This window comes from Passer domesticus, chromosome 4 (genome assembly GCF_036417665.1).
Source record: "Passer domesticus isolate bPasDom1 chromosome 4, bPasDom1.hap1, whole genome shotgun sequence".
NCBI classification, from domain to species: Eukaryota; Metazoa; Chordata; class Aves; order Passeriformes; family Passeridae; genus Passer; species Passer domesticus.
In genome coordinates this window covers 74,886,230-74,911,399 of record NC_087477.1, presented here as the reverse complement: position 1 = coordinate 74,911,399, position 25,170 = coordinate 74,886,230, and the positions used below count along the sequence as shown (strand labels likewise).

Below are 25,170 nucleotides of genomic sequence, written 5' to 3'. Positions count from 1 at the left end.
TCTGACCACCCTCTCAGTGAAGAAATGCTTCCCAAAGTCCAGTCTGAACCTCCTCTGGTGCAGCTTTGAGCCACTCCCACACATCCTGCCACTGGATCCCAGGGAGAGGAGCTCAGCAATGTTTTCAGTTAATTCCTGAAAAGTCAAATCCAAAAGCAGGGTAGTGGTAGTGAAGAACTGTAACTGGTGTTTCTATTAATGTGTCTGCCATACGTAGACAGGCTAAACTACAGCTTCAGAAGGCAGCTTGTACTGTACATAACTGCTTTCTCTTTTTTGCTCTGATTTAAATCCTGCCTGCATTATAACTTTTAAACTGCTAACTTGTGCATTCTGAGTGGATACTAGTGCGTGGTGTTTATTTAACCTATTAGAAGTTCATGGTGCTCTAGGCAGAACATGTTTGTTTCCTAGCAGGTATTCGCAGAACAGAGCCCTCTAAAATATATCAGAGAATTATTAATCCCATCTGGCAGAAGTAAAAAGAACACTGTCATTTTTATAGGAAAAATGTGAAAGTATCAAGTATTTTCTGTAAATTCTTCTGAAAGCCTTCAGTCTTTTCAAATTAAAACAAACAAGGTCTTGAAAGGAGGAAAAAAATAGCTGCCTTTCATTTGTGCCTCACGATGAGCATGGCCTGGAATTTGCTCTGAATTCCTCCTTACGTAACACGGGTGGGGAGAGATGTGGCACAGCCAGTGGGACACTGCAGAGCAGGGAGCCCCACAGTGCTCCTTGCTCAAGCCATGCACAAAGAGGAGCCCCACACAGAACATCCTAAAGCACAGCAGTGAGTGGGGACAGAGGGAGGAGTGGCTCAGTTCCCCTCTGGACATTCAGCTGCCACTGGACTCTCGATGTTCCCTTTTACAGGGTGAGTTTGGCTGTTGACATCACATACAATACACAAAACAAGCTGTATTGCATAACCTGCTGAGCTCATTTAATTTGATAAACTACATGGATTTTACTTATAGGAATCCATAATATTTACTCATATCTTGCAAAAAAAAAGTGAAGCCTTTGTGATAGGAAATTATATTTTGAAGCAATATCTGTCAGATCTTATGGAAGAATATTATGAAAATCTCCTCATTGGGATTATAAATTGGCAAAGCAACAATTTAGAAATTAATGGATTTGCATGTATAGGATCACTGCAAATCAGCAATTAGTTTTATCTCTCCAAAAGAAAAATAAAAGTACGGAATTGCAAAACACTCTACTCAATGCCAATGGAAACTGTAGGTTTAATTCCTGCTTTATTGTGCAAAAATATTGTGCTGCCTGCAAATATCACAAGTAAACCAGGAGCAAGGTCTGAACAGTTACTTTCTTGCTGATACAATTCAGCTTTATCTGTTCTGTGTGAAGAAGCTTAAAAACAAACAGAACTTTGGAATATCTTGTTTCTTCTGTGCCCAAAGCTGGGGAACAGCCCTATTACAAAGGCTTTCATGCCAAGTTAATAGATTAGTTTCTTATAGAGCGCGCTCACCATCCACTTGCCTCGCTGGCCCTGCTCCAGGGACACTTTTGTAAACTGACTGTCACTGTCTGTCCGTCCACCAGAGACACGGCAGGAGCAGACCTACAGAGATGACAGTGACGCTGCAACCTTCAAGCAAACCCTCCCAGATCTCACCCCCGATGAGCCTTCGGAAGCACTCGGCTTCCCTCCCTTAGGGAAGGAGGAAGGGAGATGTGATCATGATGTGCCCAAAAGCCAAACGGAACCACCTGCAGTGGAAAATAAAGAACCCCAGTCCCAACCCACTGAGGAGCCAGCAACACCCACAGCTGAGGAGGGGACAGCAGCTGATGCAGGTAGTGATGAATCTCCAGGGAAGTCCCCATCGAAAAAGAAAAAGAAGTTCCGCACTCCTTCCTTCCTGAAGAAGAGCAAAAAGAAGAGTGACTCCTAAAGGCCAACCCACTGCAGAAACACTGTCATATTTTAAAATCCATTAACCACTAGAATGTACCAGATCGTACTGAGTGTTTTGTCTTACTATGTAAATGAATGCCACAATTAATCCAACCAGCCCCTCAAGTTATGGCTTGATTGTTTAGGGTTATAACCAGAAACTCGTGTCCAAAAAGGTGCTAATCCTGTGTGTTCAGCAGCTGCCACAGATCTGATCCCTAGTTTGTAATCAAATGTAAATGACTTCCATGTGGAAGGCATTGATTCACTATTTTTAATTTAAAGCCTGCACTGCTTTGCAAAAGAATATAAAAACTTCACAATTAAGAATAAAACACCCATTGCTTACCCACAAGAAGTGTTCTTTCCAATATTCTGTTCCAAGTCACAAGTAAATTTCTTAAATTTTTACTTTTAGAGAGGATGCTTTTGCAGTGGTGTTCTCAAGGGGGGGTGAATTCTTGAACTGACACGTAAACTTCTGCGAGCTTGTGAGTACAGGTTGTGGTTTGGCCAAGCTTTGAGGCTCTCCATTGCTTCCTCTCTTTCTCCCTTCTCACTGTTGTTACAAAATGAAAGTGTTTTTCACTTTGTTTTATTTTATAACTGGCTGGTGAAATCAGTCTTTGTCTAGGACTGGAATGTCTGTGGTGTGTTCCGCTCACGTTGTGTGTTCAAAGAGCCCGGTCTTGGCCTGTGCTTTTTCTTTCTAGTGAATTACAGTTTAAGGGAAATCTGTCTTTGCTCTTGCCTCACTGAGTCATGTGGTGATTTGGCTGTTAGAAAAGGTTAAAAAGTAACTGAAGTAAAAGCTGGTGGTGTGGAGCATGGGCAGGTGTGTTTTGGGCCTTAGCACAGTTTTTTCATCCTTTTAAAAATCCCTTTGTTGCACATGCAGCCTTGCTGTGCATGAACCCCATGTGCAGCCTTTTGTGTTTGTTCCTTCCCACTGACAAAAATGTAAATGCATTACACTGAGTATTTCACCTTGTTTTATAGTAATTATATTTTCACTTACAAAAGCTGGCCTTTCTTTAAATCTTTTTGTTGTTGTTGCCAGCGGTTGAGTACAGAAATCCCGTGTAACCTCAAAGGTGTATTTTCACTGTTTGCTATAAATGTTTGTTTAATGTGCAGCATGGCACTGAGTTCACTATTTCCCAGTTGTTGCCATGCTTGTGTCTATCACTAATTATAAAAGTAGTCTGAGATCAGGCAGGTCAAGGTGGTGGAATTCTCTGGAAAGCGGGTGCTGTGCCCCGGCCCAGGCTGCGGGGCACTGACCACTTCTGGTTTCCAGAATTTGCATTTCGGGTTTAACAGCAGCAAACCCCAACACCCCGTGGGGGTGAGGGCAACACACTGACTCACAGTAAGCGTCTGTAACACAACAGAACATGGATGTAACCTTTTAGGACAATATTAAATGTTGCAATTGGTAAAATAGCAGAGAACTAATGCCTTACATTGATGCAGCAGAAAGCACCGAGGGCCGGCTGGGGGAGCGCTGGAGGCAGGGCCGGGCCGGGCCGGGAGGGGCCCGTGCCTCGGGCTGGCTTTGGGCGGCCACGGGGAACAGCTGGAGGTGGAACTGAGCTGTCAGTGTTCAGGTGAGAGCAGAGGGGGCGAGGCGGCCACGGGGGCCGAGGGAAAGGTGGCAGGGCCGGTGTGGGACAGAGCAGGCACTGGGCAGAGCCCCTGGACAGCAGCACTCAGGCAGGACTGCATGGCACGAATGGCTTTCAGCTTCTGCTCTAACATTGTATGTCCTTGTACACTAGGAAGCAAACAACACTTATTTTGCTAAATTGTGTTTTATTGTAGGGTCGTAACTAAATGACTAATTGCTGTATGTTTCAGTTCTTTACTGAAGTCCCTCCATTTATCTTGACCACATATGCAATGACTCTTAATTTCTAATTTTGTAGTTTGTTCTTTTAGTTCTTTGTATTACAATATGAAATGTAGTCATGTATGGTATGGTTACACACTTTGGGGCAGAATAAAGTCCTGTATTTTTCTTTCTTTCTTGTATCATTAAGTTCTACTCACAAATAAAACTATTGAAAAAAATCATGCTCTGCTTTCAAAACTTGTACACTTTTATTCTGTAGCCTCACTTGCTTAGTTTTAATAATTAAGGTGTTGATTAGTGATGGCTTTCCTTCTCAGAAAATCCTCCAATTGGTTACGGCAGGACTCCCTTCCCAGAGACTCCCAGCTCAGCAGGGGCAGAGCCTGGTGGTGGTTCCTTCCCCCAGGCACTGGCTGGAGCAGCATGGTGCTGTCATCCAAGGCTGGCTCCCTCAAGGAGCCCTTTGGCACCTTGGGTGAAATTCTGGCCCCTTTTTGCCTCAGCCAGACAGGGATGTTCAGTTCAGTTCAAAGGGGGGTAACAACTGTAATGAACTGACCACAGGAGTGTTCAATGTAACCCTTTATTGTAATGCAAAAAGAACAGGGCTTGGTCATCAAAAATATCCCACAGTATTAGAAATATAAAACATGTCTCCAAATTTATTTGTATATTAAAAACAGTCCACCTGTGCCAAAGTACCAGTGGGTTACAGACAGCCTGCAGAGTGCCTCTGCTTTTGTTTGACCATCACGTTTGCAGGTGTGGAGCTGCAGAGCTCTGGTACCACTTGTACAAACAAACACCCATCAGAGTGGTGCTGAGGAGGCTGAGGGTTGGTTCTGTGCCAGCCCAGCCCCTGCAGAGGCTCGGGGTGAGCAGCAGAGCCCTGTGTGCTCCAGGCCTGCTGCTCCTGTGCTGTCTCTGCTTCTCTGCTGCTCTTAATGCCTTACGCAGCTCTTGGTGAGTGTGTGTGTGTCTGTTTTCCTTTGTTTGGTGTTTTTCTATTTGCAAAGCTAACCCAGCTGGCTGGGAGGCCACCTTAAACATAACTGCTGTGTGTTGTTGGTCATTGTGTGTATATCTCCTTCCAGAAGATCAAAACCTTCCTATTTGCTCAGCAGAGTCAGGTGCCAAGAGTCAGGTCTCGCAGAGGTCCTTGGAAGCTGGTGATGGTTTTGTGGCTCCTTCCTACTCCTCCTTTGTCTGCTGGTTTATAGACCTGAGTAGAGCCAAGGGGACAAGGAAAAAGGCTCCACAGATAGTGAAGCAAACCTCTGCCCCAGCCAGCCAGTAAACTGCAAAAGAAAGGGAATTCATCTTGTTACTGTGCTTGTCCTTGCAGATGTGTGAATGCCCTCAAAGCTGTTGTACCTGCACAGCTGAACAGATCTCTGACCCCTTGGCTGAGCCAGAGGCTGCCAGGAGCTGGGCACAGGGCTGCACTCAGGACACAGGTTCTGGCTTGCCTGGTGTTAACATCAGCCCAAGTTCAAGCTCTCAGGCTGCTTCCCCCTCCTCTGTCCCTTCACCTGAAATGCTCAGGGGCTCTGACCCCAAGCAGGGGATACCTTGCCCCTTCTGCCCCCCCTGGGCTGGCTGGTGCCAAGGAGAGGAAGGAGCACGAGGCCACACTCACCTGCAGCTGCCAGGATGGGTCCCAGGGCTCTGGCCAGGGCGCCCAGGCTCCTCAGGATGCCCATGACTCGTCCCTTCTGGCCAGCAGTGCCTGTGCAAGAAGAGGGTGACACTGGGCTTTGGGCACGGCTGTGGCTCTGGGAGCTTTGTTCTTTGGGGTATTTCCCACTTCCATCTTCCCCTCCCATCATTTCTCACCCAGTTCCCAGCCTGCCCTTGCCCTCCACCAAGGCCCTCACAACTGCATAAACACCAGGGCCTGGCACAAATGCTTGACTGGGACAATTTGCAGTTCAAAACCCCCAAACTTATCCAAAACAAAATCTTCACATAGTACACAAGATTTTCTGAGAAGGCCCAGGTGTACAATAAACACAGAACTGTGGGTGCAAGCTAAATAAGAGCAACATAAACATGACCTCAATGAGCAAAACCTTGCTTTTGCACCTCAGCAAGCACTGCAGTCCTGGCCCCCAGGTGATCCAAAGCTGTGTTATCTACAGATGGCACCACATCTACATCTGCTTTACAAGGTAACAGAGCAGCCACTGCCAGAAGGTTTCAGAAGGTTCCTCAGAAGATCTTTTCTAAGGAATCAGCACGAAATTACTTCACTGCTGGCAGGGATAGCTGGTGTCCTTTTCAGAGAGCCCAGACTGTTCTCTCCTCAGTGCTGTTTGTGGCCTCTGCCCACTTCTCATCTTCTTCATCACCACCAGCAATGAGCTCGCTGCAGTTTCCCCATCACACTGGACTGAGCTGTTACACAGCACAAAATTCCAGTGTGATATTGATGGTCACTGATCATTGCTGTTAGTGCTGAAATTATCAGTTATGAGCCAGGCTGGTTCCCTGTGCTCCCCTGCAGAAGGGCCCCAGATGGATCCACAACTGTTCCTGTTGATGCTTCACTCAACTCAAGGTCAGTTTGTGCAATTTGAGCCAAGCCAGTGCAAAGGTCAGAGGTGTGGCCAAGGGCAGCTGGTCAGAGCAGGAAGGACACTCACCATAGCCTGACACCACTGCTGACAAACACGGGATAACAATGGCTGCAGCTGGAAAAATCCACACAAGAGACTGTCAGTGAACAGCAGAGCTCAGAACAGACAAGAACAGTGACAGACATGTGGCCCAAACTCGTTACTGCTGCACAGAAATGTGCTGAGCTCTGGGCACTCTACCACCACTGAGTCACCAGGTTTAATCCAGGTCAGGATGGGAACACCCCCTCCAAGCCAACCTGCAGGAAGAGCCCAGAGCTGTGAGTGCTCCAAGCAGATGTTTCACATTAGCATCCCTCGTTCTGTGAGCCCTCGGGACAGGGATGGACAGGGCAGATCAGCCAGCTGGCAGCTTTCCAAAGCACTGTGCTCTTATCAGGAGGAGCAGGGAATTGCTCCGTTCCAAACAGACAGTGAGGGGGCTGTACCGAGGGACACTGTCCCTGTGCAGGCAGGGCACTGGACTCAGGGAGGAGAGGCAGCTACAGCCTCTCTTGGGAAAGTCACATCCAAGAAGAAAAGGTTACAAAATTTTTTGGACGCAAAGATTTTGTTGTTCAGCAATCATTGCCCTCTTACTGCAATAGGGACCTTTTCTGCCAGGAAAGAAGTGCCTCAAACATGTAAAGCAGGGGAAGGGAAGGGGAAGGGGAAGGGGAAGGGAAGAGCAGGAATGATCAAGGTTGCTTTAACTGCAGGTGCCCCCACTGCTGGGCAGAGGGAGGAAGAGAAGGAGAAGAGAACCCCCCCAGGGGCATTTCTAGCTGACTTAACTGGGAAGAGATGGAGTCTGCACAGGAGGGGGCCAGGGAAGATCAAATATGGTTAAACATAATGAACACCCCCTCTCACTCCTCAGCTGTCAAACACACACAGCTGGGCCCAGACAGACAACAGGCTCAATAAGTACATTTTGTGGTTTACAGCTTACTCCCAAATCAAGCTGTACCATGCAAAGAGAAGTCCACTTCTGTACTAAGTCATACATGGAGCTGCTTAACAATAGTCAGCAGCATTGGTAATACCTGAAATCTCTTTTCAGACATCCAATAGATGGATCCAACTTCATTCATGACTGTTTCCCTGAACAACAGCTTAGGTTGGCAGAACAGAATTTTGCAAACACTGAAAACACCTGCCCCTCACTCTGAACACCCTCAGGGTGTGCAGGTCTCCAGCCTAAGAAATAATGCAGCACCACTCGGCTACAAAGGTTCCATGTCTTGCTTTTGTTCCTGAGCTGAGCTATTTAGTGGATATTTTGCTTCTAGGTCTGCTAAGAAGGGGTAAAAAAAACACCCTCAAGAGCTCTACAGTGAGACAGGACAGCAGGAGCACTGGGGATGCTTCCAAATACCACCATGACAACTTCCTGTGATACAAACAGCATCAGAAAAAAACCCAAACACTGTTTCGTCTGTACTTCATAAACCCAAGTGTCAACTTACTGTTACATGTCGTTTGAAATTAAAAGTGCACATTTTTTTAACAGTGTGAATAAATACACGAAGGAAAATCATTTGTGCTTAGCTTGCAGTGCCTTTAGAACAGCTCACCGAAGGAGTACAGCAGCAGTCCAGCACTCAGCATGGTCACATTCGCAGCCCATCCAATTAACAAGAACGCTGGAATCAGCAGCATAATAGCCTGCAAAAGGAATGAGTCACACGGTCAGAGCCGAGCCGCGCTCGTTAAAGCCGAGCTCCAGGTGTCCTGCCAGCTCCCACGGGATGGGACAGCGCACAGGTTACGAGCTGAAAGCCCTTTCTTCCCAAGCAGACACTTCAGAGTCACCTGCACGGCCACACACCAGCACAATGAACTTTTCTGCTCCCTCTCACTATCACATGATTGCACATGCAAGTTCTCTCTCTACACTGCTGCCGCTTTGCAGGGATGTTTCCTCTTGTTCTGTGTTGACCTGGAGAGAAATCTGACTTTAACTCTTCATCTCCTGAGCTGGCAGAAGGAAAGAAAAAGCTTGTGTGCAGCAGGACTACAGCTCCTCTGCTTTTTCTCAGCGTTATTGGCTGATTTTATCTTTAACTTTCAGGTTTCTGTAGGCAAGAGGAAAAAAGGGGGGAGAGGGTGCATCTAAAATTCAAACCCCCAAAATAAAAAGCATTCTTCATCTGCTCCAAGAGCTGGACTGCCATTCCCCTGTGATGCCTGCCTTTCTTACAGAGCCCCTGCAGAAAAGACAGATCAGATCTGCTTTGTGTGTGATAAAGGAGGGTATTCACTGCCACCGAGTGCCTCATTTTGAAGATTCAGTGATAAATGAGCTACTGTAACCACTGTGCTGAGAGAGGCCACTTCTGCCACATGGTGCAGATTCACAAACTGCCAGAATCACTTCAGCAAAAGGGGGAATTCCCACAAAACCCACGGGCTTCCATGGAGAGGAGTCCCCAGGGCTGGGGGTCTCTGCAGAGCAGACGCTGAGGGCGTTCTGAGGAGCCAGCAGCCCAGCAAATGAGTGGTGACAGTCTGAGGTGACAGTCCTGCTGCAGGGCTGGGGAAGGAGCATGGACACGAGAGGTGCAGAGGGCAGTGCAGTGCCAGCAGACACAGCAGGCCGACAGAGCCCTCGGGGGATGGGGAGGATGAAGCAGCACAGCTGATGTTCATCCACAGGGAAACGTGACACCAGCAGCAGTGTCTGCCTGCCAGGGACCAGGGTGGAGGGAGATTGTTTCACCAGCAGAAATCGCTTTAAGAGGAGCTGAGTCAATTCACTGGAATGCAGTGGTTTGGAAATCTACCCTTCCACCAGTGAAATCACACGGGCCTCAAAATAATGTAAAATACATGAATCAAGGCTCTAGCAGTCCAAGCAAACCTATTGCCAAGGAGCCAAGGCAGTGCTTTGTTGGGTTCCACACACAAATGTAAAGGACACATCTAGTGTCCCCACAGCTGTATAAACTGCAGGGAGCTGCTCCCTGTCATCCCAGCACAGCAGCTGCAGTATCTCTGTGAGGAAAGAGCCAAGCAAAACAAAGGAATGTACACTCCTGTCAGTGAAACCTCAGCCTGAACATTGATACATGCTTTTGTTACGTGCCAACAAACCAAAGATTGCAAAAAGAATCTATTTCTCCCTGCCCAGCAGTGAAACATACTCTAGGGAAAGCCTGTCAAGCATAAAGATAGCCAGATTGAAAATCATTTCCCAGAAAGAAAGTCAGAGATCAGCCCTGAAGCAGCTTTAGTAGTTTCTGCTTTGCAAGAGAAACCACTGCAATAAAGCATACTCTTCACAATATTCTACCTAACTTGCAGAGATATTCAATCTGTTCTCATTCCTTACTGTAATTAAATATGAAGAAGACAAAGTTTCAATAGTATTGTTGCTCGTATCATAAGAAAGAGCTCTAATGTTCTAAAGTTTAGTTAGATAAGTGCCCAACAACCAGTTTTGAGAAATCATTTAGCTGGATAGATGAGCGAGAAATTTCTTTTGATTGGACAAATACAGTCATAATCTCCAACTACCCTTCACTGCACTTCACACTGAAAATTAACATATCAGATTTGTGGGAGGGGGAAGAAAAAGAAATATTGATTTTTTTTTACCCTTTTTACAGCTCTGATTTCATTTCCTGGCTTGATTCGGCGAGCATAGCCTCCCTGGATCACAGCCATTGTTATTCCAATAAAGAAAAACATCTTGCCCTGCTGCATGCTGGAAGGGAGGCAAAAGCACAGATGAGGAGTCAGGCAAGGAGCATTCCCGCCTGGGAACCACCACTCCTGAGCAAAGGCCACAAAAAGCCCCTGGGGCTCTCCCAGCTCTGCAGGGTCTCACAACACTGCCAGCAGCAGAGAGCAAGGAGGGAAAGCCCCAAGGTCTTACTGTAGAGGTGGGACAATGCTGGCAAGTGCTGCAGCCACCTCTGGGCTGCTCTGGGCTAGGTGAGGGTTTCTGGGGTGGCCCACAAAGCACATCAACGACCCTGAGCTGTGAACATCTGTGCATGTGCACAGGAGATGTTGGTTTCCAAGGTGCAGCTCATGGAGGGTTGGATGGAGGTCAGCAAGGCACAGCTGGTGGTGTCTTGTGTCACACTGGGAAGCCTGAGACATCACTCCCTCCACCTTTCAGTTTTCTTCAACTGTCCCCTCTCTCACTGGCTGAATGATGTAGATATTCTCAAGCTTGCTGCCCCAGAGCCTGCACTGCTGGCACACAGCTCTGCAGCTCACTGAGGGCTGCCCTGAGTGCACAGGACACAACAGAGCTCAGAGCACTACAAAACCTCTCCTTGACACACGTGGATTACTTAAGCCACAAACTGTAATGAAAGACAGGGAAAGATGAGACAACCCCTGAGAATTACTCAAAGGGAAGGACACGCACAGGAATCAAGTTGCAAGTTCACATTCCTGGCTGGAATTCTTCCTATGAGCTGGCAGAAAATGTATTTCAAGCTGAGCTGTTGGTGGGTTCTGCTCTTTCTTCTCTGGTGGTTGACTACAGGAAGTCAGGCTCTGTGACATGACTGCACACCATATGCCATGCAGAGTTTGCTGATGAGCAAATATCAGCACACAGATATCCCTCCATCCTTCATCTTTTGAGCTTCAGTATTTGTCCTGATACCCAAAAACTCTTCTGAGCAAGAAAAGGTTTTACTATAATCAATACAATTAGCACAGCTATACCTATTTCAGGAGCTTAAATTTAATCTTGGGTATTTATAATCCCTAGTTTTTAGAAGCTGTAGATGGAGTACTTCCTTTCATAATAAACATTGTGTCTATATTTCATCAATTCTTCTTACAAAGCCCAAATACCACTGAACACAGGGGTGGCTTTACTAATGTCAGAAAGCCTCTCTTGAAAATACATGAAGAGACCTTAAAAAAAAATTTAGAAAATATCCAAACATTTATTGCAATACCTGCTGAAGTGGAATCTCTGGTGAGTGAGAAAACTTAGTGTGTACTCCAAGCCAGAAAACAGGAAGAGGTACAGGAAGTAGGCCAGGCCCAAAATTTTGAGATTCTGAAGATCTGAAAAACCAAAAAAAAATCCAAACAAACACCAAGGGGGTGGGAGGTGGGGAGAAAAACATGGTGGTGTTTTCCAAGCAAAGCTTGACAATAAAACCACAATAGAAGAGCAGCATTTATCAACTGTACAGGGAAATGTTCTCACCTCAGATGTTCATTTTAAATATCCATACAAGATATGCCACAAAAGGAGTCCTACAGAGATGTAGGGAATCCTACATCTCCCAAGTTGTGAATTGAGAAACAAAATTCCAGTCTGAAGTTCCTGGTTTGCAGCTTGAATGAGCAAACTCACATCTCTCTTGCTCCCTTGCTCATACCTTGATCTATCTTTAAATCACTTCACTTACTACAGCCAGTGGCTGAGGAAAACACAAATATCAAGTCAGAAATCTTCAAAACACTCATCTTCAAAATGTTCTTTTGGGAATAAAAGGACCAAGGTCCAGTGGAACTTCCAACTGCCTGTTCATAAGTTATTAAGGTGGGTTTTAAATGAGTCAACAGAATCCTGCTTCTGGAATGGCTTGAGTACAGTTTTCACTTAGAGGCCAGTGCCATACACAAAAACCACAGAGTATTACTGTAAAAAGCCATCTGACACTTACTCTGCTCTGAAGGGGATTCCTTTCCTCGGGTGACTGCAGAGAACTGAAACAAAGCCAAAGGACTGAGCAAGTCAACTGCTGCCTGAAATCCAGATGTCACAGAAGGGACCTGATCAAAGACAGAAAGAGGTTTATTTAAAACCCTAATGCAATAACCACTGCTAGGAGCTGACAGTAACCACCAAATGTGCCTCTACACCTACACAAATCATCGGAGATGAAACGAGGCACCTGGCACTGGGATTTGAGTGGGCCCCAGTAACAACCCAGACTCTGAACTCAGAACTGGCGCCTGCAGCTGAAAGGCAGAGCACTGGCAGCACCTTGCACTGCAGACAGAAACTCTTCTCTGGGCTCTTACAAAGCAGAAGTGGCTCCTTCTCCACAGCCTCGAAGGTGGCTTTATTTGGTTCACCTTTTGCATCATCACTCACGTCCAAAGAACATTTACTGGGAAAATAATGGCTCATCTGCCTGCAAGCTCACAGGAAGCTGAGGATTTGCTCTTGTGCTACAAATCTGAGACCAGTATGTGCAGCACATCAGACACTGCTCTGCCTTGGTACTGGTTGCTATTTTAGCCAGCCAGTGACACCTCCTGGGGAAGGGAAGGAAAATATAATTTTTACAGAGATTTTTTGAAAATATTTTAGAGAAATTTCCAAGGAGATTCTGCCCAGCCACAATGGGTTGCTTTTTAAAGAGGGAGATTTATTTTGTAACACTTCTGGGCCTTGTACTGTGTACTTCTCAACCTAATTATGTACCTAGTGATACTCTCCCTGCTCCTTACCCACAGGCACTTATGCTTCTATCTAATGCTTATTCTTTCATATATAGATAATTTACATTTTTATTTGTTTTTTTTTAAATTCTAAAATATAGAAAATTAAAGAAACACTAATAATGTCTGAATTTTTAGAAATCAAAATACCTACATTATTAGTAAAAACAATTTTTTTAGTAGAATTTAACTTGTCACTTTACACAACAGTCACAGGGAGAGATAAGACACTCAAGAATCCTGAATAATCACACGTAGTGTTTCACTCCTTCAAAGCACTGCCCAGGCTTTATTTGATGAGTTCTCTTCCCAGATGGGGAGGGAGGGAGCCACCATCCCTTTGAGGGCAGAGCTTAAAGGTCAGATTATCAGTGGAATTTAATCTCAGTGCATGACCTGGGGGCTCATTAGGTGCTGGATTTAATGAAGCTGTAAACAAATCAACCTCCAATATGGCATTAGCATGGCCCCTGTCTTGTTTTGACAGTCAGAGCTGCTGAGTAGCTCACAGCAGAGTCTGGAGCCCATGAGTCCCACAGCAGCACCAGTTCAATGGGCTGGGCTGGCCTGGAGCCACGAAGCTGCTGATTCACACAGAAAATCCTGGGATATTTATCCTCCCTCCCACTGCATGTACTGCACACAGACACACCCAAGAAGTTTGTTCACCCTGTTGAGAGGTCTGAGAGGATTTCCTGGAACTGGCCTGTGGCAATCCCCAGTTCCTGCATGTGTTGGTGGGTTTGCACTCCAGCACAGAGGATCTGGGCACAAGCAACTCCCTGCAAGCATCTTTGCCAGTAACAAAAACACCCTGTAGCTTGTACCTGTTTTGAACTATTATCCATGGCAGACAGGATGCCAAGCAGCTTTGCACAAGGCTGATTTTAGTTTTGTCCAATTACAATATATTGTAATTGCATATGTTTAAAATCTTAAGTGTTTTATGAAATATATACACCTATTTTTTAATGTAGGTGTGTTTGTGTGTGCATACATAATTTTTTTTCAATTTCTCCTTTCTTTGCCATAGAAACAGTGTTCTAGAAATGATTTAATCTACTGATGCATAATGAAAACATTGTCCTAAAACTGGCTAAAGAGTTTCACCATCCCCCAAAAAGTACACACTGCCAATTTCAGTCAGTGTCAGCAGCTGCATGAAGTTGAGTTTCTTCACAGGTTCAAACTCTGCAACATCTAACTTGTATTTAATTTCTATGCTTATGATTCATTATTCCATGCTCAATTTTACTTCATGACCATCCCAAAAGTCACCATGAATGGCAGGCATTTTTCAGAGTGTCTCTGCTCATTCTGTTTTCCTCTAGTGCAGAGAGACTCAGTAGCAGGTCTGGAAGGCAGAGTCAGTCCACATCAGGAATTCAGCCTGGGCCTGCCCAGCTGCAGCCTCACCTCCAAACCAGACGTGTTTGGTATGCACAGAGCACAGCTTTGTCTTTCCACAGGGCTGCCACTGATACTGCAAAGCCCTACACACAGCCCAGAAAAAAGAGTTGTAAGACTCTCCCTCCAACTAGGCAGCCTTGCTCATGGCTAGCTTAGCTAAAAAACTAACTCAAAAGCTCTTAAAGGGGACAGATTCCACTAGAAACCTTCCTATTCTGCCCTTCTCCCAGCAGGAGCTGTTTTGGCCACCATGAGGCCAGTATGACTCTCTCGACCTGATCAACTGGTGGAACAGTTGACAAAAAGAGGAAGGAAGAGAGTAAAAATGCTATCCTCTTGTTGTTCTCAACACATCCTCGTTTCCCATCCCCCCCCATTTTCCCTTCCTACAAGTTAATTTCAACATGAATCAATATGAAACACTCTGTCCTGTGAAAAGCAGACTGATAGAGAAACAAGGGTATAATGAGAACACAGCAAACTTCAAGGAAACAGATGTTTGATCCCACTGGCACATCCTCCTGCCATTTATCATGATGATTTCACCTCTTTTTACAGCTTTGTCCTTCCAACATATTCCACTCCTACACCTGTGGGAGCACCTGCTCCAGCTCAGCCCAGCCAAGTTCCAGAAAGGCAGCCAACATACCTGCCTTTCCTCTGTCACCCACAGGCCAAGAAAACTGCTCAGAAAGTGGGAGGAATTACCAAAGAAGAGAGCAGAGCAGCCTAACAACTGAAGTTACAAATATGCTGGAACACGTGGATCACGTGCCCAGATGGAGGCTGAGAGCACATGAGCACAAGAAGCCCCAAACCACCCTGTGATGAGCAGCCAAACTCTCTGTGCACTCTGTGTGACTGGGACCTGGCCCTGAGCAGCACCTCACTGCAGCACCCACTGCTGTGCAGGGGCAGAGCCCCAAAAAGCAGGGACAGAGAGCGGTGTTCAAGGTCAAGCTGGATGAGGTGTTGACCAGTCTGGTCTAATGGAAGGTGTCCCTGCCTGTGGCAGGGAGGTTTGGAAGTAGGTGATCTTTAATCACCTTTCAAGACAAAATACTCTATGATTCTATGATCATACAACTGCTTTGACACCAGCATTAATAATAATCCCAATCCCAGGAATGAGCTACATTTCTGAGACATTGGCAAAGCTTGTTCTTTGCTGTTTCCAATATTTCAACCATTTTCAAATCCTATTTTTACAGAAAAACCAGATCTTGGGACTGATGGTCCATTTACCCTTTTTTCCTTGGGAAGTGTCTCTGGAAGAAGGAGGAAGATGAAAATGAAATCAGCCACAGAAAACACGAGTGCTGACAAGGCTGAGCGAAGGTAGAAGACTTCTCCCTTCTCTGTCTGCATGGCGAGGTAAGCCCCCATCATGGGGCCCAGGGTGAAGCCCAGGGAGAAAGCAACACCAATCATGGCCTGCAGGGATAAAATGAACACAGACAAAGAATGTTAGACACCAGTTTTTTCAGGTTCTGAAACTATTTGGATTAACCAGGTACAGAACCCAATCATCCTGAGGATGCAGGGAGTGCACAGCAAGGAGCATGAAGCATTAAAAGCCTGCTGTTTCCAAATAACCAATTTTGTTCTCTGTCTAGTCAGGGAAGAGCCAGGAATAGGCAGTGGCCCATCACTGTTTGAGAACAGCTTCACTCAGATGCTGTTTGCCTCCTAGAAAGCAGAATGAACATTCCTACTTTGCTTTGGAATAGAAAAGAATACCAGCCATGTGGATGTGACCCATGCTGCACTAAGTGACTTACTCTCATGCCCTAAAAATAGGCCCTGACCCATTTTATTTACTAGTGCTGTAAGGCTATCTCTCTCCACAAATAAAAATGCTTTTTGGCTCCCCAGGATTATGATAATTTGGTTGGAAGATTTATGAGCTATCACTGTGAAATATAAAGCCTTCCCCTCCCCAGAAGCAGCTGTCCTCTGTAGTGGCTTACAACAATCTGTTAAGAGAAATCTGGGCCTGAAGGTTTTTATAGGATAAAAGATATAACTGGTAATTCACAGGCCAAGTTCAGCCTGCAGGATGTTTCCATCTGTGCCACTGTCTTTTGGAAATGGATAGGGCAGCTGCTCATACTTCTCAGTCAGCCAAATGTCACATCCTCTACCCACTGAGCTCAGATGCTGAAGCCAGTGCAGTGTGCAAGAAGTCAGGAGCACACTGTGCTGTGCTTCCACAGCTTGGGAAGGCAAGGAAAAGGGGCTGCCCTGTAACTGGCTTCCAGCTGCCAAAATTGGGCCATAAGACCTTTTGATTTCTAAGCTATTATAATCAGAATTAAAGTTACCAGCAGGATAAACAGTTCTAACACTGAAACAAGATACTTTTCCCATCTCTAGAGCATCTGTGTTTCATTTGTAGGTGAAGGTCCTTGGCAGAAGTCCAGGGGCTCCCAGGAATATGGTCTGGCACCTTTCCAGAAGCAAGGTAGAATGTAAAGTCATGTTTTCTCTCCATCAGTGAACACACACCTGATGAAGACATACTGAGCACCCAAAATCAATTAAAAGTTGCCCATTAACACTAAACATGTGCCCTACAAGTGTAACTCACCATGCCCTTGCTGCGTGCTTTTGCAGAGTGCAGGTCAGCAATGATAGCTGTGGAGAGGCTGACATTCCCTTTGCTTATCCCACCTATGATCCTGGAGAGAAGAAAAACGCCAAAAGTCCGAGAGGCAGCCCAGAGTGAGTATGATGCTATCAAACCCATCTGCAGAGGCAAGAAAGGGTTCTTTATAAAGCAATGCAAAGTTGATGTCATCTCTGACCATTTCACAGCCAAACATTTGCATTTTTTGTTTGTTTTCAATGGCTGCCCCATGTAACTGAATAAACTGACACTTCACTATGTCTTGAACAGCAATATAAAAGAGGTAGAAACAAGTCCATACAAACTACATATAATTGTGATATTTCTAACAAAACTAGAAGAGCAAAATTCTGTTGAAGTTAAACCAGTCCTGGGTACAAAACATTTTTGTACATCCCACTCCATTTGTTTCCAAATTCAAGAGAAATCGGAGTTCAAAATAAGAATGTTTACATTCATAAGGAATGCATCTTGCAGTGCTATACTGAACTTCCTAACCAACAATTCCCATGCTCTGTGGAACAGGTCATGAAGTGATCAGCCTTCTTTAATCACCTGATGAACTAAAATACAAAAGAATTAAGTTGAACATTTGTCAACAGAGCATCTGAAGTCATTCTCCCATACCCCGGGAAAAGGGGTTTTGGAAAATGACAGAAACAGATAAATATTTTGGTGTCTTCTATGAACAGTTCTGGGTCTGGGAAGCTCAGTTTAGGCACTCACACTTGGAAGTGTGGCCAAGTGACTTGGCAAGAAAGAGTCAGCCAGCAGCAGACCTGGAAAATTCAATTCTAGAGCTGAACTGTGACTGTCACAATTCAGATTCTGTGCTAAGCACAAGATCGTGGTGGCTCCCACTGTGTGTTGAGATGCCATGACTAAGATCAGCATGTGACACGTACCACTGTCACCAGGATGACAGGCCTCCTGCCCCAGTGGTCTGACACAGCACCGGTGAGGGGAGAGGAGAAAAACTGCAGGAGGGAAAAGATTGAGCCAATCAGACCTAAAAAAAAAAAAAAAAGATAAAAATATATGAGTCATTAGGTTTGCTGCCTTCATCTTAAGTACAAAGACAGCCAAGCTGCTTGAGATCTATCACACTATGTGGGATAAAAACTTGAAATTAAATGTAAAACAGCAGCATTGTCTCTCAGAACACCAACACTGCATTGTTACTTAACTGAGGCAGCAAATACAGATAGACCAGATGCACAGCCTGCCCAGAGTAACAGGCATAAACTGGATTAATTCCTGATTACTTCACTGGTGAGAAAGGGTTTGAAACTCACTGGTTCTTATAGAATGATGATTCTCCCATGTTTCCCTGCTGACTACATACAGTTTTTGTTCTTAAAGCAGAGATAACATAGTCTTTAACAATCACAGTTCTTTTAAGACTTTTTTGATGGTTTGAACCTGATTCTGTCACACTTAATTAGTTTTTCTTTCCTTTTTATCATGGAAAGAAGGACTTAACCACTGCTGCTAGTGAGGCACCCTAAGAGGTAGGAGTGATTCCAACAGACTCCAAGAGTCCTTTGAAATCTGCCTCCAGTCTCTGTGATCTTTAATTCCTCTTTTCTCTTGCCATTTCTAGCTTCATAGACTTATTAATTTGCACTACACTCTCAACAAGCAGGCAGAAGATGCTTTGCTGTCAGAGCTTTTCTCTAAAGGAAAAACTGGGTTATATGTCTGAGATCATTCAGCTATCAAAGCTTTAAAAGGCAGAGGAGAGACAGACCAGAAGTTCTGCTCCCATCTGCTTTGAGGGAGACAGAATATTGATACTGAACACCATGTCAGGAAGAGCTGCTTGTGATAACTCACAGCTCAAAAAAACTGGTTAAAAAATCTGACAGAATTTTACACCGGCAGTTTATGACACACAGTTCCCTTCACTGTTTCTAGCACTGTAAGAACACCCTTTCATGCCAAAAATTTCCAAGCCAGCATGCAACAAAAACAGGGCTGTTCCCCAGGTGGGAAGGAGCTGAGGGTGACCACAGCACTGGCAGGGCCCTCACCAGCCTGGGTGCCCCAGAGTTTGATGGGCTGGGCAGAGCAGGTGCTGCCAGCAGGACCCACTGACAGTCCCACACAAGGCAAGGGCTTCAACTCCCTTCCAGGGAGTCCAGCCTGGAGTCAGGGGCAGAGAAAAGAGTGGGAACAACACTGTGATGTTGGTTGGGAGACAAGGCACCTCCAGTGTGAGTCTGAGGCCCATCCCAAGAGATGGGGACAGAGACAGCCCTGGAGACAAAGTCTGAAACACAGCTCCTGAATCACTGGGCAGACAATGTGGGGTGATGACTGGTCACAGCAACTAAGTATTGGTGCCCTCAGGGCCCTGACATGGGCAGAGAAGTTTCTGCCTTGAAGAGCCTGCAGCCTAATGAAAAATAAAAAATATGGCTGGCACTGGGAGAAACAACCAGATGATCTTGCAAGTGCCTTCCCAATCCTGTGCTCCTCGTGGCAGACGAGGGCAGTGAAGGAACACAGGCTGCAGCAGCCTCTGCTTAACATCACAACTATAATGAAACTTTCCACACAGAACTCCCAAGAGTGCAGGACACGGCAGGTAAAAGGAAAAGCAACAAGTTGGACTTGACTGGGAGTTCCCACCCCTTGTCTAAACAATCTGCAATGGTGAGAAATTGAAAGTAGGAAGCTTCTGGTCAAGCTTTAGAGAAGACAGAAAGCAGCTTCTGAGGGATTAAAGAAAACTGTTTCCTAGCATTCAAAGCCAGTAATTTGACTAAAAAATGAACAGAGAAAGAAAAACATGCCTGCAGGGATATGGTGGGTAAAAGGAAAATGGATTATAAACTTCTTAATGCCTATTATACCAAATTAAACTACTTTAAATAGTAACATTCATACACATTGTAATTAAGTTTTGTGTTTCATTTAGTTTATTTTAAAAGCCTATTGCTTATCTTGGGGGAGGCCTCAGATCACTAAAAAAGGAGGGTAGACAGGGTCTAACTAAAATTAACCCAGACACCTTCATATCTTCATACTCTGAAATCACAGTTTTGTCACAACTGTCTAGATGGCAAGAAGGCAGAAGAGTCTCTGATGTGTAACATGACATACTTCCCTCACTGCTCCTGCTGGAGCTCATCCACAGCAGTGTCCTAGAGAGAGAAAATGCTTATGGGTCCTGCAATCCAGTGGCTCTGCTGCTTTTAATAAGACTAATGGGATTTAGGAGCAGTGCTGCACTGCACCTACTCAAGGGGCAAGCGAGGCTGGAACACATAAGCTTCTGTTCCCAGTGCTTCCTACTGATTGATCTCTGATCACATGCAGATCAATTGTGAAGGGAGAGTAATTTTTGTGACTGCCAGGGCCCAGCACAGCAGGCTCCTGACCCTCAGCTGGCAGTCTGACAAAAAGGAACAGCAGGCCTGTATTTCTGTAACAATCTGTAGAACAAATTGAGTAAGATCATAGCATAATTCAGGTTAAAAAGCAGCTCTGGAGGTCACCTACTCCAACCACCTGCTCATAGGGTCAGCTGTGAGGTCAGAGCAGATTGTTCAGGTCCTTACCCAATCAGGGTTTGACAATCTCTGAGGATGGACACTGCTCTGGGCAGCCTGTTCCACTGACCATCCTCACTGGAAAAATGTTATCCCCTATTTCCCAGCTGCTTCTACTTACAGCTGTTGCCTCTCCTTCTCCCACACACCTCAGTGAAGATCCTAGCTCTCCAGGTGTTAGAAAGCTGCCATTCACTGCAGACCAGCCAAGGCCCCAGACTCCACAGAACTCACCATGGTGTATGGACACTCCTCCCTGGAGTACTGGGGACCAAAACTGAATGCAACAATTCAGATCTGGTTTATCCAGTGCTGAGCAGAGCAAGATGATCACTTCCCTTAATCCACTGATGCTGTCCACACATCCCAGGAGCTCTTGGCCCCTTTGCTGCCAGGGCTGACTCATGCTCAGCCTGCTGCTCACCAGGACCCCCAGGACCACCAGTGAGTGTCCAGTCTGTAGCACTGCAAGGACTATTCTTTCCCACAGGCAGGACCTAAAATCTGTCCTTACTGAATTTCACAAGGTTCCTGATATCCCATTCCTCCTGCCTGTCTAGGTGTCTCCAAATGACAGAGATGGGGCTGTCCAAATCTTCATTGCTATCAGTGTGCTGAAAACAAAATCATTTAAAATCTACTCTAAGAGACATTTTCTGTGTTACTTAAACCTAGAACTAATAACAGACAAGCATGCTTTTTGTATTTCTTGTCATTCTTCACATCAACATTGCAAATAACTTGGAAAGAACACTGTTTTTTGGCTGTTAGCTTGTTTGCTCAGTTTCCCTACCTCCAAACAAGACACTGTTGTATTTCCTCTCTGGAGGTATCCCAGCCATCACTGCAAACCAGTCTACCCCACGTTGCAGTGACAAATAGAATCCATCCTGAAAAACAGATAACAGGGAAACAGAAGCAGGAAGAAAGTTTATTTTCAAAGACTGTATCAGAGACTAGAGATGATGTGAACTATAGACAATGTTAGATGATTCCTTCCCTCCTCCCCATGAGGGAAAATTTCCTCACTGATCAAAAATAGCTTAAATTGTGAATGTTAACAGACAGCAGATAGGATATGTTTGGGTGGGGGAATGTGAATTTGAACTTTTTCAAGACTTCAGGCCCATTACTTGCTAAATCCTGAATTAAACAGGCATGCCCTGAATCTTTCAATTAAAAACCAACATGAGAAACACTCTGTCCTGCTGCACATGTTTAGCCTGGGAGAGCCAGAAGCTTGCAGATGCAGAAAGAAAAGGTGGTGCAAAAAAAAAAAGAATGACTCCCAAAAAGAGGAGGAGTGCTTGAAAAGAAGAGGATCTGAAAAAGCAGGTGGAGATCCTGGCTATTGGAAATACACTGGAAATGGAGGAAGACCCTGGAGATCAGAGTCCATGGTTGGGGTTAGAGATATGGTTGTGAGAAGGACAATGCCTACAGCTGCAGCTGGAGTGGGCTTAGAAAGGGCTGAGAGACAGAGGTGTGGGCTGCAAGAACAATTCTCCCACAACAGCACGTTCATCTTGACCAGTAATGCCATTAACACCTGAGAGGGGTAACAATGAGCACCTGCACAGCCAGGATCCAACAGGACCTTCTGCCCTGCTCCTGGAGCAGCAGCCAGCTCCCTGCCAGGAATGGAAGATGAGATGGAACTCCACACTGGGGGAGGGAGCAAGTGACCTTGTGAAAAACTCAGGTGGGGTAAAAGCTCTCATCTCTTTGGTTCTTCAATAAACCCCAGCACAGAGATCCATCATGAACTGCCTCACCAGTGACATCAGTGTAAGACACAAAAGCATTGGTAACCACAAGGACTAGTCCCTAAGAAATACTTGAATTTTTATCAAAACAAATCTCCCATTTTAATGAAAAAATAAGGGTGAAGAGTCTTATGCAGGTTAGCAAATAAATTCACTCCATGCACCATTTATATGTGCCAGGTAATTATTAATCTTCTACAGCTGTTTGGTTTGCCCCAAGGCAGGTGATTTTTCTTCCATTCCTCCCTCAAGATCCTAACACTTTCTGTGGGCTGACTTTCTTGTTACTTACCTCAGTCTGGCTGTAATAATCAAGGATGGAAGGAAAGAGTGGCAAGATGAGGGCAAATCCCAACAGGTCGATGAAGAGGGCCAGGAAGACAATTGTAATAACACGATTATAGTTCTGTTCCTGCTTGTCATTGCTGGAGCTGCTGCTGGTTCCTCTCTCTTGCAGAGCCATGTTCCCAGTGCTCTGCTCCTAAAAAAAAATTGCATTTATATCCAGTCAATAGGAAGCTTTTTGCAGGCCTTTCATAAGAGTATCTTGCAGAGTCCTTCCTACTTTCCACAGACTGCACAAAAAAAGTTCTGGCTATATTAAGCTACCTGGGAACAAGGGAACAAGAGCCTCAACCCTCTAGTCTTGGTTATTAGCTCAACACCAAATTTTCTCCCATCAAGAACAGGCTACAAAGGCAATAAAACAACAAACTCTATTATAGGAGCACCTCAAATGGAACAGAACTAAGGAGCATTTGAAGTTTGTCAACACATGAGCAACACTAATATGACTTCCCTACATGTTTTCAATTCAGGATTACAGTAAAATAGGAATGAAATGGCACTCTAGTCCAAATATTTACATCCAAGTAAGTTTATTTATGCCTTCAGTGTATACTAGAAATGACCAAAACAACAATTAAAAAAAGAAAAAAGAGGCAGACTTCCTAACTATTGCAGGAATGCGGTCTTCAAGATAAACCCCACAGCGCAACACAAGAAACAACAGAAGAAAATGTTAAACTTCATCTTTTATTTCTTTCTCCAGATGATAGCTACTGACCTGGGGCATCAAATTATTAAGGCAGCATTTTTATTTTGTCAGAAATACCAGAACTATCAACTCTCTTTGATAATACTCCAAAACTATCTTAAAGCCCTAAACAAGGATGCAGACCATATATAGTTCAGTCTTTAACAAATAAAGGAGTTGGTCTCAATCCCAAAAATTAACTCATTTGCAACATAAATCAAAATCAAGGAGTAATATATAAACCATGGAACTGCAAACTTCAAATTATAAAACATACACAATATCTTAGTCATAAAAGAATCAAATTTACAGTCCCCTCTGCTGCAAAAGTCCCTGAAAGTTTGTTGGACTAAGAGTAAAAAAGGAGACAGAATTTCATCCAAAGCAAATTAATACAAAAACATTCACTTACTTTGATGAGTCAGCACTGAAAACAGTGAGTGATTCTTAATATAAATTTTATTCCAGACCAGATATACCACATTACATACACAAGGCACTTGCACATAGAAAGCCATACTACACTAATTGAAGGCCATAACACTTTGTCATGCTCAGCAATAAATATTATTGTGACATTTCTTTACCTATGAAGTCAGCTTAGTGGCACTGATGCATTATTAAAGCTCAATTGCCAGGAGGTAAATAAACATGGAACAGGGGCCACCTGCAATCCATTTACTAAACTCTTGGCATAATGCTCTTAACCAAACTGGCCTGATTTAGCAGATTTATGTTCAAGATCCTTTTATTTAAAATGGCAAATCATCACCACTACAAATATTCAGCATTATTTGCTTACCCAAATGATAAAAGAGCACATGGAGCCAAAATAACCATTCCTTTAAGCAAACAGTCTCTGGCCCTAGGTCTATCCAGCCAACAGCTGAGGGATGGGTTCGCTGAGGCAGACTGTATCTTGGTTTTCCTCACAATTTGTTTAGTCATCCACTGAATTGTATGACCAAGCTGAACTTTATTCCAGGGTTATTTACAAAGATAACACCCTTCACACCTTTCCCTCAGGAACATTTCTGCCAGCGTGCAGCTCGAACCCATGGATGCTTGCGCTGACCTTTCCCTCTGCTCCAGTTTTGGCTGCGTGGTTGCAATTTCCCTTACGCAATATTCCAAGGTACTGCACGTTTCTGCCTTTGTGCTCCATCGGTTTTGTTGCTCAAACCTCTCCGTAATTTTTTGCTAGGCAGGAAACCACACAACATTTCACAGGCCCTTGGCATCCCGACAGCAAAAACAGAACCCCTCACCTCCACGGCGGCATCTGCCTGGTGCGAGGCGCGCAGGGAGAGGGAGGGCTGTGGCTTTGGGGGAGTTGTTCCCGGCACACGTGAATCCCTCACAGCCGCCGGTCTGCCCGGCTCTCCCCAGCCCTTCCCTCGGCATTCCCCGCCCGTGTCTCGTCGCTTCTGACCCCGTCCTCAGGGCCGGGGCTCCCAGGAAGGGATGAGCACCAAAGGCGGCCCTGCCCGAACTGAGATTTGTTATCTGCCAGCAGCCACAATTTCATCCTTCGGCGCTTTCCTTACCTCACCTTATCCCCTTGTAAAATTTCTCGGGCCCGGCTTTACCTGCTCAGCCCGGGGAGGCTCCTCAGCCTCCGTCCCACAGCCCCGGCTCAGGTCAGGGCCGGCGCTGGCCGGGCACGGGGACAAGCCGCAGCTCCCAGGGCAGGGAAGGGGCGGCCCGGCGGAGATCGGGCGGAGGGCGCGGGGTCCGGCCCGCCGGGGGAGCCGCGCCCGGCCCGGCCCGGCCCCGCCGCCCATCCGCCCCGGGCACCTACCGCTGCTCCGGGCTGTGCGGGCGGCCCCCGCCTGCCAGAAGCCTCCCCGGGGATGCTGCGGGCGGCGGCTCCTCCCCGGCCCTCCGCGGCGCCCCGGCCGCCTTCCTGTTCCGGCGGGGATGGAGCCGCTCCCGGC

At 45.6% G+C, this 25,170-nt stretch overlaps 2 protein-coding genes across 19 annotated transcripts in view; one reads left to right on the top strand and one right to left on the bottom strand.

Moving 5' to 3' along the window:
* The window catches only part of ADD1 (adducin 1), a 62,442-nt gene extending 58,436 nt beyond the window's left edge, over window positions 1-4,006 (top strand). For 9 of the 12 annotated variants that reach the window (XM_064418825.1, XM_064418830.1, XM_064418829.1 and 6 more), the window contains one exon: window positions 1,576-4,006. In XM_064418825.1, the coding sequence (XP_064274895.1) occupies window positions 1,576-1,928 (353 nt within the window). In that variant the 3' untranslated portion in view covers window positions 1,929-4,006. The remainder of the gene's footprint in view (window positions 1-1,575) is intronic. The other 3 variants (XM_064418834.1, XM_064418833.1, XM_064418839.1) reach the window with 1 other exon arrangement.
* Window positions 1,504-25,170, bottom strand: MFSD10 (major facilitator superfamily domain containing 10). Of its 7 annotated transcripts, none has more exons than XM_064418845.1 (13): window positions 25,035-25,170; window positions 22,490-22,678; window positions 21,225-21,321; window positions 17,780-17,883; window positions 16,836-16,994; window positions 15,491-15,679; window positions 12,052-12,160; window positions 11,332-11,443; window positions 10,004-10,112; window positions 7,981-8,071; window positions 6,431-6,478; window positions 5,425-5,514; window positions 1,504-5,083 (listed from the first exon to the last, which is right to left on the bottom strand). In XM_064418845.1, exons 2-13 carry the CDS (start codon window positions 22,658-22,660, stop codon window positions 4,977-4,979), a joined length of 1,386 nt encoding a protein of 461 aa, XP_064274915.1. In that variant the 5' UTR covers window positions 22,661-22,678; window positions 25,035-25,170; the 3' UTR covers window positions 1,504-4,976. The 7 variants fall into 7 exon arrangements, with proteins under 7 accessions (XP_064274915.1, XP_064274911.1, XP_064274916.1 ...); XM_064418841.1 differs by lacking the exon at window positions 25,035-25,170 and adding an exon at window positions 24,823-25,028; XM_064418846.1 differs by lacking the exon at window positions 25,035-25,170 and adding an exon at window positions 24,781-24,901.